At 46.1% G+C, this 13,977-nt stretch overlaps 1 protein-coding gene across 5 annotated transcripts; it reads right to left on the reverse strand.

Moving 5' to 3' along the window:
- Positions 1-509: 509 nt before the first annotated feature.
- LOC100351039 (tripartite motif-containing protein 60) lies at positions 510-13,703 on the reverse strand. 5 transcript variants are annotated; one of them, XM_089301885.1, is made up of 4 exons: positions 13,434-13,703; positions 7,672-7,932; positions 2,919-2,990; positions 510-2,254 (listed from the first exon to the last, which is right to left on the reverse strand). In XM_089301885.1, exon 4 carries the CDS (start codon positions 2,151-2,153, stop codon positions 1,023-1,025), a length of 1,131 nt encoding a protein of 376 aa, XP_089158011.1. In that variant the 5' UTR covers positions 2,154-2,254; positions 2,919-2,990; positions 7,672-7,932; positions 13,434-13,703; the 3' UTR covers positions 510-1,022. The 5 variants fall into 5 exon arrangements, with proteins under 5 accessions (XP_089158011.1, XP_089158008.1, XP_089158009.1 ...); XM_089301882.1 differs by having other exon boundaries at positions 510-2,728; positions 13,434-13,639; XM_089301883.1 differs by lacking the exon at positions 7,672-7,932 and having other exon boundaries at positions 510-2,728; positions 2,919-3,028; positions 13,434-13,642.
- Positions 13,704-13,977: the final 274 nt, after the last annotated feature.

A 13,977-nucleotide genomic window follows, 5' to 3' on the forward strand; every position in this document is an offset into this window, starting at 1 on the left:
GTGGAATCTGAACAAAAGTACAAGGTGAGGGAGTCAGACTTGCAAATAGCAGGGGTGGGGCATTTCAGGGTGAATAGCCACAGCCAAATGGCAAGGAAGTTAGCAACTGAAGTAGTAAGTTACGGGAAAAATAAAAGGAGTGGGGGCCGGTGCTGTGGTACAGCAGGTAAAGCAATTGCCTGCTGTGCTGGCATCCCATATGGGCACCAGTTCAAGTCCTGGTGCTGATCCAGCACTCTGCTATGGCCTGGGAAAGCAGAAGATGGCCCAAGTCCTTGGGCCCCTGCACCTACATGGGGGAGCCAAAAGAAGCTCCTGGCTTGTGGCTTCCAATCAGAAGGGCGCCAGCCATTGTGGCCATCTGGGGAGTGAACCAGTGGATGGAAGACCTCTCTCTCTCTCTCTCTCTCTGTCTCTATCTGCCTCTGGCTCTCTGTAACTCTTTCAAATAAATAAATCTTTATAAAAAGTAGGCGTGAAGTCAGAAATATGGCTTTGTACAGGTATTAAGTGTGTGGGAAAAGAGTATACAAGTTTAAAATTTATTTTCCACAGAAATAAGGCAAGCGTGACAACTGATATACACATTAAAAGAGCAGAAACATCTAATGATATATATGGAGGTAAACAGAAGAATCCAGTAAATAGTAGGTCCATGTATGTAAGCATAACAGTAGGTCCGTACATATAAGCATGACATTTAAGTAACAATTTATATAACTTCAGAGGACTGACATCATTTTTAAAAAGAATCTAATGGGCCATTATATATCAAAATATTTTATTGGGCATGTTAATTTTCAAATCTTTTATATTGGAATTCAAACAACTTGACAGTTGATATTTATAACATCTATGAAATTTACATTACTATCACATTTTCTCTAGTTGCTGAAAATAAGAGAAAAAAAATCTATTTTTGTTTTCAGTGGGAAAATGTTAAAGGATTCCAGAAATAACAAAATTAAAATTTACTAAGTTATCCCTATTAACTAAAACAGAATCATTAACCACCATGCTCTTTATCTTTCATGATCTGGAACTGGTAAGATTTTAAGAGGTTCAGAATCTGTTCCAACACAGAAATATGGCCAAACAGCTTCAGTAAAAGAATCTTGAAAAGTACAGAGAAGAGACTTGTCACTCATATCATAAAAGGAAACCTCACCCAATTCATAATCTAGGAAAATACCAACTCTCCTGGGCCCTGCTACTGGTAGAAGCTGGGTTCTCCTGGGACCCAAGGCAACACATCCACTCTTAGTGCATCGCCCAACTGCCCAGAAGCCATCTCGGACTGAGGGCTGATTCCGCCAATTCCTAGGAAGACAGCCTTGACATATACCCAATGTCCATTTAGGTTTGTTTCCCACTTCCACCTCCCAGTAATATCTTCCAGAACTAAACTGGTTAGCACCCAGGACAGCAGGGCACAGATAAAATCTCTTTGGGTGATAGCAAACGTTTTGCTTTGTTCTTCCATATTGCACAGCTTTTCTGTTCTCAGAGATAAGAAGATGAGGGTGCGCTGTGTTGAGATCTAAAATCACATTTACTTGAAATTGCTTAATAATTCTGTTTAAGGCAGAATACTGCACAGGAAGCCTAAAACCATACTTCTTTAAACTGAATGTGAAGAGTTCAGGGTGTTTTAGGTTTTGATATCTGTGGTGGATACTCTTGACATGGGTGAGTAATTCCAAGTCTGGCTTCATATACTGGCCCTCCACATCCCTCAGCAGATGTTTTAATGTAGAAACATGCCCTGTAAATGTTACAATGTTTTCATGAAGTTTGGCTAAAATGTTCATCTCTTCATCTCGTAACTGTCTCAGAATAACCTCTTGCTCATGCTGTAGAAACAGCCTACTTTGCACAAATTCACAATGTATTTCCTGTTTCCTGCGTTTCACCCTCTTCCTCAGTGCCACAGATTTCCTGCACTGCAGGGCTATCACCTTTCCAACTCGTTCCACATTATTCTTCATGGGCTCAATGCTACATTTTAGGATTTTCCTGTGGTAAGCAGCAGCTTTCTTAATGGGGCAAATGTAGTGCTTGCGGTGTTTGGTAGAGAAACTGCACTGTGTACATAAAATCTCTAGGTCCTTCACACAGAAAAGGGTCAGAAATTGATTGTGCTTCTCACACATAGGCCTTTCTTCCTGCCTCTTTCTCTTGCTCCTTCTGATCTGAAGAAGCTGAGCAACTTCAATCAAATTACGGAGCTGGGGGTTCTTCCTGAGGTTCCTTTCTGGAAAGCAAAATCGGCAGACAGGGCAAGGGAAACAATCATCTAGATCCTTCCAGGAAAAACTGAGGCAGGAGTAACAGAAGTTGTGCCCACAGATGAGTGTCACTGGATCTTTCAAATAATCCAGACAGATAGGACAGCCAGATTCCACCTGGAGGTCTGCCAGTGCTGTCTCAAACTCCACTGAGTCACGAACAGAGGTGGTGGGTAAGGCGAGACCTTGTGACAAGGCCATCTCAGAGCTCAAGAGTGAGATGGGAATCCCTCCAGGTCCTTCAAGACTGACCAGCTTCAGGTCTCAGTTCCTGGGCACTCTAAGAGCAGTCACTGGAATCTTACTTAGTCTCCCGCTTCTCAGCTTAGAGAACAAGAATTCAAAGCTTATAGCCCCACCACAGGTTAGCACATCTGGACTTCAGCATAATGACTTTCTTCTTCAAGAAAGTAGCCACAGGTCTAATGGAACAATCATCCCTGCGGGTGAGACATAATTTTTAATACCAAAAATCTACTGGATTTGAAAACATATTATAAATGATTCTGGCAAAAATAATCAGAAACATAAAAACTATTGAGGAAATTTTATGAGCAAATAGGACATCCACAGTCTTAAAATATTACCCTTGGAACTGCAATTTGAATTGCAAAGAGAAAAAATAAATACCTTTATGATGCAGAGATGCAGAGAATCTGGGGCTTACCACCAGAATCAATGATGAGAAGACAAACAGATGATCTGCAAGAGAAGAAAAGCACTGGCACTTGGGGAAAATTCTTGTAAAAAAAGAAAACAAAATTATTTTATCTGAATTTTTTTTTTTTTTGACAGGCAGAGTGGACAGTGAGAGAGAGAGACAGAGAGAAAGGTCTTCCTTTGCCGTTGGTTCACCCTCCAATGGCCGCCGCGGCCGGCGCGCTGCGGCCGGCGCACCGCGCTGATCCGATGGCAGGAGCCAGGAGCCAGGTGCTTTTCCTGGTCTCCCATGGGGTGCAGGGCCCAAGCACCTGGGCCATCCTCCACTGCACTCCCGGGCCACAGCAGAGAGCTGGCCTGGAAGAGGGGCAACCGGGACAGAATCCGGCGCCCCGACCGGGACTAGAACCCGGTGTGCCAGCACCGCTAGGCGGAGGATTAGCCTAGTGAGCCGCGGCGTCGGCCTTTATCTGAATTTAATCAGAGGTAAATAATCACAAAAACATAAATATAGAAATCTGGGGCCAGGATTGTGGTGTAGTGAGTTAAGTCACTTCCTATTGGCACTAACTTCCCATATGAGGACAGGCTTGACTCCTATCTGCTCCACTTCTGATCCAGCTACCTGATAATGTACCTGGGAAATCAGAAGATGGCCTGAGCACTTAGGCCCCTGCCACCCACATGGGACACCAGGATGGAGTTCCAGGCTCCTGGTTGCAGTTGGGCCCACTACTGGCCATTGTAACCATTTGAGGAATAAACCAATGGATTGAAGATTGATTTCTCTCTCCCTTTATTAACTCTGCCTTTCATGTAAATAAAATAAATATTTTATAAATTCAACAAGACAATGGCCTAATACTGGATGAATGACAATAGTGTTGAAAAAAATATGGGCAATTTGTCCCAGAATGAAACAGACTAGAGAAAACAGGAGTAACCTGTGACCTTCAGTTTGGATTCTAGATGGGAAAAACTTTAAAGTGGACAGTAATAATGGGGAAAATTGAAATATATACTATTTTTTTAATTTTTAATTTTTTTTTTTTATTTTTGACAGGCAGAGTGGACAGTGAGAGAGAGAGAGACAGAGAGAAAGGTCTTCCTCTGTTGTTGGTTCACCCTCCAATGGCCGCCACGGCCAGCGCGCTGCAGCCGGTGCACCACACTGATCCAAAGGCAGGAGCCAGGTGCTTCTCCTGGTCTCCCATGGGGTGCAGGGCCCAAGCACTTGGGCCATCCTCCACTGCACTCCCTGGCCACAGCAGAGAGCTGGCCTGGAAGAGGGGCAACCGGGACAGAATCCGGCGCCCCAACCAGGACTAGAACCCGGTGTGCCCGTGCCGCTAGGCGGAGGATTAGCCTATTGAGCCGCGGTACCGGCAAAATATATACTATTGATTAGATGAAGGCAATATATGAAACTGAAGCTTTCTGAACTGCCTAATTGTACTGCAGCTACATAACAAAATGAGCCTGTTATTCTTTCTTTTCACATTGCAGCCGTAATTAATTGACTTTGGATTAACATGTAAAGATCATTGCTATGGGTGTGAGGACCTTGTGCCTCAATGTTCAAACACCTGTTTATCATTTCCTTCAGGTCACCTCACAGATCTTACCTCCTGAGGGAAACTGTCTCTGCTTACCAATTTGACTTCCTCCCACTCACCCCAGTTTTTCCTATCTTATCATCTCTCCATGTTGCTTCACAGAGCTGCTCCACTTCTGATCCAGCTCACTGCTAATGCTTGGGAAAGCAGCAGAGGATGGCCCAAGTGCTTGGGCTCATGCACCCATGAGGGAGACCCAAAAGAAGCTACTGGCTCTTGGCTTTGGATGGGCCCAGCCCTGGCCATTGTAGTCATCTGAGAAGTGAACCAGTGGATGGAAGAATTCTTTCTCTGTGTCTCCCTCTCTCTCTCTGTCTATAAACTCTACCTTTCGAACAAATAAATAAATCTTAAAAAAAAAAAAAAAAAGAAAGTTGGGGTGGACACTGGGACACAGCCATTGTTAAGCTGCTTCTTGGGATGCTAGCATCCCATATTATAGTACTGATTCCAGTTCTGGGCACTTCACTTCTAACTCCCTACTAATGTACCTGGGAGGCAATAGATAACGGTTCAAGTACATGGTAAGTACACCTAGATGGAGTTCTCCATTTCTGGCTTTGGCCTAGCCTAGCCCCAAGTGTTGGCTGCTATTTGAGAAATAAAACAGCAAAAAGATTTCTCTTTCTGCCACTCTGGTTTTCAAATAAATAAATCTTTCTTTTTATTTATTTCATTTATTTGCAACAGTTAGAGAGAGAGAGAGGTCTTCCAACCACTGGTTCACTCCCCAAATGGTCACAACAGCAGAAGCCAGGAGCTTCATCTGGGGCCCAAAGACTTGGACCATCCTCCACGGCTTTCTCAGGCACATTAACAGGGAGTTGGATCAGAAGTGGAGCAGCTGGGAATCAAACCAGCTCCCTTATGGGATGCTGGTGCTGTAGGCTGGGGCTTTAACCTGCTGTACGACAGTGCTGGCACCCTAAATCTTTTTTTTTCTTTAAATTGACAGGACAATGAGAAAGAGAGAGACAGAGAAAAAGGTCCTCCCTCTGCTGGCTCACTCCTTGAATGGCTGCTACAGCCAGAGCTACGCCAATCCGAAGCCAGGAGCCAGGAGCCTCTTCCGGGTCTCCCATACAAGTGCAGGGGCCCAAGTACTTGGGCCATCCTCCACTGTCCTCCTGGGCTACAGCAGAGAGCTGGACCGGAAGAGGAGCAACTGGGACTAGACCGGCCTACATATGGGATGCCAACCCACAGGCAGAGGATTAACCAAGCGAGCCACGGCGCTGGCCTCCCCCCCCCCTTTTTTTTTAAGATTTACTTTATTTATTTGAAAGACAGAGTTACAGAGAGAGGTAGAGACAGAGAGAAAGAAGTCTTCCATCCGGTGGTTCACTCTCCAGATGGCCGCTATGGCCGGAGCTGTGCCAATCCAAAACTAAGACCCAGGAGCTTCTTCTGGGTCTCTCACGTGGGTGTGGGGCCCAAGGACTTGGGCCATCTTCTACTGCTTTCCCAGGCCATAGCAGAGAGCTGGATCAGAAGAGGGGCAGCCAGGACTAGAACTGGCACCCATATGGGATGCCGCACTTCAGGCCAGAACTTTAACCCACTGCGTCATAGCGCCGGCCCCACCCTAAATCTTTTTTTAAAAGATTAAACATTTGTGTTTTTAAAAGAGAGTTGACAGGCGGGCGCCGTGGCTCACTAGGCTAATCCTCCGCCCGAGGCACCGGCACACCGGGTTCCAGTCCTGGTCGGGGTGCCGGATTCTGTCCCAGTTGCTCCTCTTCCAGGCCAGCTCTCTGCTGTGGCCCGGGAAGGCAGTGGAGGATGGCCCAAGTGCTTGGGCCCTGCACTCGCATGGGAGACCAGCAGGAAGCACCTGGTTCCTGGCTTTGGATTGGCACAGCATGCCAGCTGTAGCGGCCATCTGGGAGGTGAACCAACGGAAGGAAGACCTTTTTCTCTGTCTCTCTCTCTCACTGTCTAACTCTGCCTGTCCAAAAAAAAAAGAGTTGACATGTTTGTTTATTAACTTATTTTGAAACTGTTCAAGGAAAACATATGAATGCGGGTACTTCAAAAAGTTCATGGAAAATGGAATTGAAAGGTTATTTTCACACAAAAAAATTGAAATCCATATTTTTTAAAGGTTTATTTATTATTTTTATTTGAAACATAGAAAATGGGGGAGGGGCAAGAAATCTTCCACCCACTTGTTCACTCCCCAAATGGCTGCAATGGCCTTAGCTAGGCTGATCTGAAGCCAGGACCCAGGAGCTTCTTCTGGGTCTCCCATTTGGGTACAGGGGTCCAACGACTTGGACCATCTTCTGTTGCTTTCCCAGGTGTATTAGGGAGCTAGATTGGAAGTGGAGCAGCCCAAATTCGAACAGCACTCATGTGGGATGCCAGCAGTGCAGGCAGAGGCATAACCTATGCCACAGCGTTGGCCCCCATGTATACTTTTTTGATACACATTCCCATGAACTTTTTGAAGAACTCCTCATATGCATAGCTTTCAAAATTTTTCTGTACCAAAACAAAACTACTTTCTGATTCCATTTCAATGTCCTCTTTGTAGTAATCTTGTATATATAAATATGTAACTGTACACATATATACATTCATATACACACAAAATATTTCTTTTCCATATCCCCTTCCTGACTACTTTTGAGCCTATCAGAGTTAACCCCTCACACATGTGGCTCAACCATCACTACAGTATTCTTTCTCCTCCTCTCCCAAACTGCCAGGCACCAACTCTCTGCTGCTCACATCTTTCACATTACATTGAGGCTAGAAGGCAGTAAAATTGGCATGATTCTGACATATGACACTGACTCAGTCCTTGAGAGGAAGTTACCTCACTACAACTCATTGGTTATAGGCTGTATCTTACTTTCGGAATATTCAAAAGTGAATAACATCAGGTGAACTAAGTTATAGGTAGCTATCCACAGTTTAACATCCCTACGTCACCCACTTCAATCCTACGCACTTCAGCAGAACACAAAACTGAATCAGGCCTAGGGTCCTGAGGGAACTCTGAATAGTCAGTTGGGCTGAACTTGGTCAGCCATCCAAGATACACATTCAAGTAATACTTTACCCGGGAACTCAAACACACACTTTGACTCAGAATCACTTACCAGATCTCTGGCCACTATGTTCCTAGTGACTGCTTTTAGATAGCTATGTCTATGCATGCGTGATTGGAGTAGGGGTCGGGGGGTGGGCAGCACAGGAATAAACCGGTGAAAGGTGAATTCACAAACACATCGACCCAATCCTTTGGAGTATTTTTCAACCATTCTATGTTAATCTTCTATTTTCTCCAAGAAGATCCTTTCTTCATAGAAGATCCTTTCTCCATAGAAGATCCTTTCTTCACTTTTTCTTGGGGCTGTTTCCTGATATGTTAGAGACAGCTCAAAATTCACTATCAGGGCAGGCATTTGGCACACTGGATAAAACACTGCTAAGGGCATTAGTATCTCTTAAGAGTGCTTGCTTGGGTTTGAATCCCAGGAGCAGCAGATGATGACTCCAAGATTTGAGTCCCTACTACTGACATGGGAGACCTGGACTGAATCCCAGGCTCCTGGCTTCAGCCTGGCACATCCTTGGCTATTATAAGTATTTGAGGAGTGAACCAGTGGATGGAAGCTCTTTCTCCTCCTGTTGCTCTCTTTCAAATAAACAATAAAAACAAATAATAAATTTACAAAAAAAATTACTGTCTCTGATATCACTGTATTACTCTGTAAGTCATAGTGCTGAGTATCTTCCATAAAGTCACCAATTCCCTTAATTAAACCTTCAAAACAATTTTGTGAATTAAGAGTTGGAGGAGGCAATTGAACATTGGGTGCAAGTATCCCTGGAATGTAGGTTCAGTGACCATACTGAACCGAGGGCATTCCTCAGGGCCATGTTCTCAACCAGCATCCTTGGAAGATGAGGTAAAATTTCACACTGGGACAAAGAACAGTCTTGCAACACAAACAGATCCCCAAATCCGAGGATTATTGGCTATCTATGTCACTCCTGAGGGAGCTAGGTTATGTTGCTCATGCTGTTGGCTGTGCCTGGAATAATAAAATTCTTTGTCTCTATTCCAGGAGTGTTGCATCTTCTGGCAGCACCAATAAATATTAACAGACTAACTCCCAAGTAGAGTACAATCCAAAACTCTAAAAGTTTGGGGTTATTATCTTCAATTTAAATTTAATTTAAATCAAGTTATTATCTTCGAATTTAAATTTACAAGAATGTTACAGACTTATCCAAAGTCCTAATACTAACTGGTTTAAATACTGGTGTCAACACTAAATCAGGGGACCAGCGCTGTGACTCAGTGGGTTAAGCCACTACCTGGGAGACCAGCGTCCCATATGAATGCCAGTTCAAGTTCTAGCTGCTCTACTTTCAGTGCAGCTACCTACTAATGTTCCTGTGAAGGCAGCAGTAAATAGCCTAAGTGCTTGGGCCCCTGCCACCAAAGTGGGAGACCTGGATGGAGTTACAGGCTCCTACCTTTGCCCTGGCACTGCCACAGTTGTTGAGCCAACTGGGGAGTGAACCAGTGGGTGGAAGATCTGTCTCTCCCTCCCCCCTCTTCCTCCTTTTACTCTTCTCTCTCTCTGTAGCTCTGCCTTTCAAATACATAAATATTCATAAAAAATGCTAAATCATTCTATGAACTATCTTATCTTGGCACTTTTATGATAGGGCCAGCCTTCAAAAACTGTATTAAAGTGCATCATGAGCCAGCACCGCGGCTCACTAGGCTAATCCTCCGCCTTGTGGCGCTAGCACACCGGGTTCTAGTCCCGGTCGGGGCGCCGGATTCTGTCCCGGTTGCCCCTCTTCCAGGCCAGCTCTCTGCTGTGGCCAGGGAGTGCAGTGGAGGATGGCCCAGGTGCTTGGGCCCTGCACCCCATGGGAGACCAGAAGCACCTGGCTCCTGCCATCAGATCAGCGCGGTGCGCCGGCCACAGCGCGCCGGCCGTGGCGGCCATTGGGGGGTGAACCAACGGCAAAAGGAAGACCTTTCTCTCTGTTTCTCTCTCTCACTGTCCACTCTGCCTGTCAAAAAAAAAAAAAAGTGCATCATAGCATATTCAATTCAACCTATTCAGTTAGATGTTACACAACTGTTAACACATCCACACAATTTAACAAAGAAAAACAGGATTTTTCCTATAATTTTTTACATTGTATCCAGTGATGCAAACAGGCTGAACACAAAGCATTAGGTAGCATTCACCAATAAGTGTTTCATCCTAATACTGCCACTTAATCAGGTGTACAAGTTATTGACCAACTAAATAAATTCTCTGAGCTTAGCTTATTATTTTAAATTTTCTTGCTTTTTGTTTTAAATTTATTTGAAAGGCAGAGAGAAAGAGGAGAGAAGAGAAGGACATGGGGAGATAGAGTATCTTCCATTCATTGGTTCACTCCCAAAATGCCTAAAACAGCTGGGGTTGAGCCACGCTGAGGCTAGAAGCCTGAAATCCATTCTGGGTCTCTTATATGTGGAGTCCCAAGTGTGGCATCTAAACCACCTTGTCAATTGCCTGCCCACTTTGAGCATCAGTTTCTATTTTAAGAAGCTAGATGCATTACCAGGGAAATAAAAGGATGCTGCAGTGCATGACCCAAAACAAATGCTCAATACGTAGTACTGTGCCTAAGTTAATACAGCAGATTGAAAATTGTATTCTTACAGGCTGTATCAAGCTTGGCCCCTGGTTGTGTATGGGAATTCTGATATCCTAAGGATCCCACCTTTCCCTCCTAAGTATGACAGGTTCATTGTGCCTAAAGTGTTTATACAATGAGGTGAATACTGCTTCATTCTGTGCCAGGCAGAGGTGACTCCCTAAATGATCTACTATCAACAAGATCTTTGGGCAATGAATGAGTCTTTAATATGCTTCCCTGGTAGGCAATGTATCACTTAACTTGTCACTAGCAGACTTAAGCAGGTCCTATGGGAATGCTTGGTTTTCTATAGACTTACGCCTAAGCACCTTTCCATTTGTGTCTATTCATGACAATAAATCATAACTGTGACTAACAGTTTATTCTGAGTTCTGTAATCATTTAAAAAAATCCCTAACTCTAAGGTTGGTCTTGAGAAGCCCAACACAGTTATCAGGAAATCTTTTTTCCAAAAATTTATTTATTTTACTTCAAAGTTGGAATCACACACACACACACACACACACGCACAGAGAGACAGAGAGAGAGGTCTTTCATCCATTGGTTCACTCCCCAGTTGGATGCAATGGCCAGAGCTGCACCAATCCAAAGCCAGGATCCAGGAGCTTCTTCTGGGTCTCCCACATGGGTGCAGGAACCCAAGGTCTTGGGCCATCTTCCACTGCTTTCCCAGGCCATAGCAGAGAGCTGGATTGGAAGTAGAGCAGCTGGGTCTCGAACTGGCACCTACATGGGATGCTGGCACTGCAGGCGGAGGCTTTACCTGCTACACCACAGTGCTGGCCCCAGAAAATCTTATAAAATTACAAAGAGAGGGGCTGGCATTGTGATACAGTGTAAGCCACTGCTTGTGACACCAGCATTCCATATCAGACTGCTGATTCCAGTCCTGGCTGCTCCACTTTCAACCCAGCTTCCTGCTAATGCATCAGAGAAGCAGCAAGAGATAGCCCAAGTGCCTGGGTCCTGCCACCAGGCAGGAGACAAGGATAGAGTTCCTGGATCCTGGCTTTAGTGTGGCCCAGACCTGACTACTGCTGCCATTTGGGGAGAGAACCAGTGGATAGAAGCATGTGCTTTCTCCTTCTGCTGCCCTTTCAAATAAACAGTCTTTTAAAAAAAATTTTCAGGGGCAGGTACTGCTGCCTGTGCATCCCATATGGGTGCCAGTTCCTGTCCTGGGTGCTCTACTTCCAATCCAGCCCCCTGCTAATGGCCTGGGAAAGCAGGGGAAGAAGGCCCAAGTGTTTGAGCCAGTCACCCATGAGCGAGAACCAAAAGAAGCTCCTGGCTCCTTGCTTCAGTCTGGCCCAGCCCCAGCTGTTACAGACATTTGGGGAATGAACCAGCAGATGGAAGAGCTCTCTCTCTGTAATCTTTCAAAAATAAATATTTAAAAAATAATGATTTTTTCAAAGTGAAAAGTGCTTAGAAATCTAACCCTTAAATTCTTTCATATGTTGTTACACTATATATATTACCAAACTGTCTTAGCCTAAGAGCCAAGATATCTTTCATTTTCTTAACTCATTAATGATTAGAAAGGTATTAACTTTATGACAGCTAACTGGCAGAAAGTCATTTCAAGGGACAATGAAGCATCATTACATTTTTTTTAAGATTTATTCATTTATTTGAAGGGCAGAATTACAGAGAGGCAGAGGCAGTGAGAGAGGTCTTCCATTCACTGGTTCACTCCCCAGATGGCTGCAACTGCCAGAGCTGTGCCGACCTGAAGCCAAGAGACAGGAGCTGCTTCTGGGTCTCCCATGTGAGCGCAGGGGCCCAAAGACTTGAGCCATCTTCCACTGCTTTCCCAAGCCATAGCAGAGAGCTGGATCTTAAGTGGAGCAGCCGGGACTGGGACCAGCACCCATATGGGATGCCGGCACTGCAGGCGGTGGCTTTACCTGCTACAACACAGTGCCAGCCCCCATTCACTGTCTACTCTGCTTGTCAAAAAAAAAAAAAAAAAAAACTGAACTCAAGCCATCTCCTCAAAACTTTACTTCCTTCTTCACTAAAAAAAAATTTTTTTAACATTGTATCTATTTGGGGCCGGAGCTGTGGCACAGCGGGTTAATGCCCTGGCCTGAAGTGCTGGCATCCCATTTGGGTGCCGGTACTAGTCCTGGCTGCTCCTCTTCCCTTCCAGCTCTCTGCTGTGGCCTGGGAAAGCAGTAGAAGATGGCCCAAGTCCTTGGGCCCTGCACCCACGTGGGAGACCAGGAAGAAGCTCCTGGCTCCTGGCTTCGGATCAGCGCAGCTCTGGCCATTGCGGCCATTTGGGGAGTCAACCAGCGGATGGAAGACCTCTCTCTCTGTCTCTACCTCTCTCCGTAACTCCTTCAAAAAAATAAAATAAATCTTTAAAAAAAAAAAAAAGATTGTATCTATTTATTGGAAGGGGAGAGTGACAGATCCTCCATTCTCTGGTTCACTCCATAAACGGCTGCAAGCTGGCCAAAGCCAGAAGCTAGGAACTCCATCCGGGTCTCCCAGTTGGAGGCAGGGCCCCTGCCCTTGGCTAGCGTCCTGCCTCCCCAAGCACGTTAGCAGGAAGCTGCAAGGGAAGCTGCGCAGCCAGGGCTCCAGCCGACGTGCGGGCAGCATCTCCACTCCCTGCACGACCCGGGGCCCCCTCCAAACTTCTCACCACGAAAGGTGGCTAAGCCCACCAGGCGCGCCACGGCGTGTGGCAGATCCTAATAGCCCAGCTAATTCTTTGGAGGTCACGTGGACAACTCCCAAACTGGTCTAAATCACATTCTCCTTCCAACAATCAAAGTGGCTCCGCCATCTCCCTCCTCAATAAACGGGTGCGAACCGCGGCCCGGGATCTTCCTTCTTCCTTCCTTCCCTTATTCTTTTTCAAAGATTTATTATGTTATTACAAAATTAGAGCTACAGGGAGAAATCAGTCTTCCAGGTACTGGTTCACTCCCCCAAAGAAAGAAACTGTGGCCGTCCCGAACCCGCAGCCACAGGCGCCGCCGCGTGCCTCAGGAGGCAGCTTTCCCCGCTCCGCCACAACCCGGGGCCGACATCTTTTCTCCCTTGGAAAGTGACTCCACACAGGCGAAGCCGCGACAGCGCCGCCCACAGCTGAGGGCCGGGAAGCCCCTGCCCGGGGAGGCCTCCCACCAGCCCGCTGGGCCCTTGCGAGCCTCTCCCAGCCTACCTCAAACAGCCCGCTCAGGGCGTCAGCACCCACCACCGACGCCTGCAGCGCGGGAAAGGGCAGATGCCAACGGCTGGCGGGCACAGTGCACATGCGCAGTGACCAGGGACTTCCGGGGACGGGGCGGGGACAGCGCCCGCGCATGCCCAGTGGCTCTGGTTGGAGGGGCGCGTGTGAGATGGCGGTTGCAGGTTCCAGGTGTCCTCCCCCGTCCCACCTACCAACACTACTGCTTGGATGAGAACCTCAAGAGACACAGCCATCTGGGGAGTGAACCAGCAGGTGGAAGACCTCTCTCTCTCTCTGCCTCTCTTTAACTCTGCCTTTCTAAATAAATAAAGCTTAAAAAAAGAAAAGAAAAGAATCCCTTAGTTTTGAAAGCCTTTCTTGGATAAGGTGTCTAGGAGCGACTGGAAAACCATGTCGAAGGCCAGTAGTTGTGTTGAGGAATGGTGCAACCCAGATACACGCAGAGGCAGTTCATGCTTATGGTTGCAGTACGCCCCCAAACTCTTAGTTAACGGAAGTCCTCCCATGGTTCAAA

The sequence above is a fragment of the Oryctolagus cuniculus genome, chromosome 8 (assembly GCF_051225735.1).
Source record: "Oryctolagus cuniculus isolate XC-2025 breed Fujian yellow rabbit chromosome 8, ASM5122573v1, whole genome shotgun sequence".
Classification (NCBI taxonomy): Eukaryota; Metazoa; Chordata; class Mammalia; order Lagomorpha; family Leporidae; genus Oryctolagus; species Oryctolagus cuniculus.

Coding starts and splice junctions, on each gene's coding strand:
- LOC100351039 (XM_089301883.1), bottom strand. CDS start 2,489: ATGGCCTTGTCACAAGGTCTCGCCTTACCCACCACCTCTGTTCGTGAC.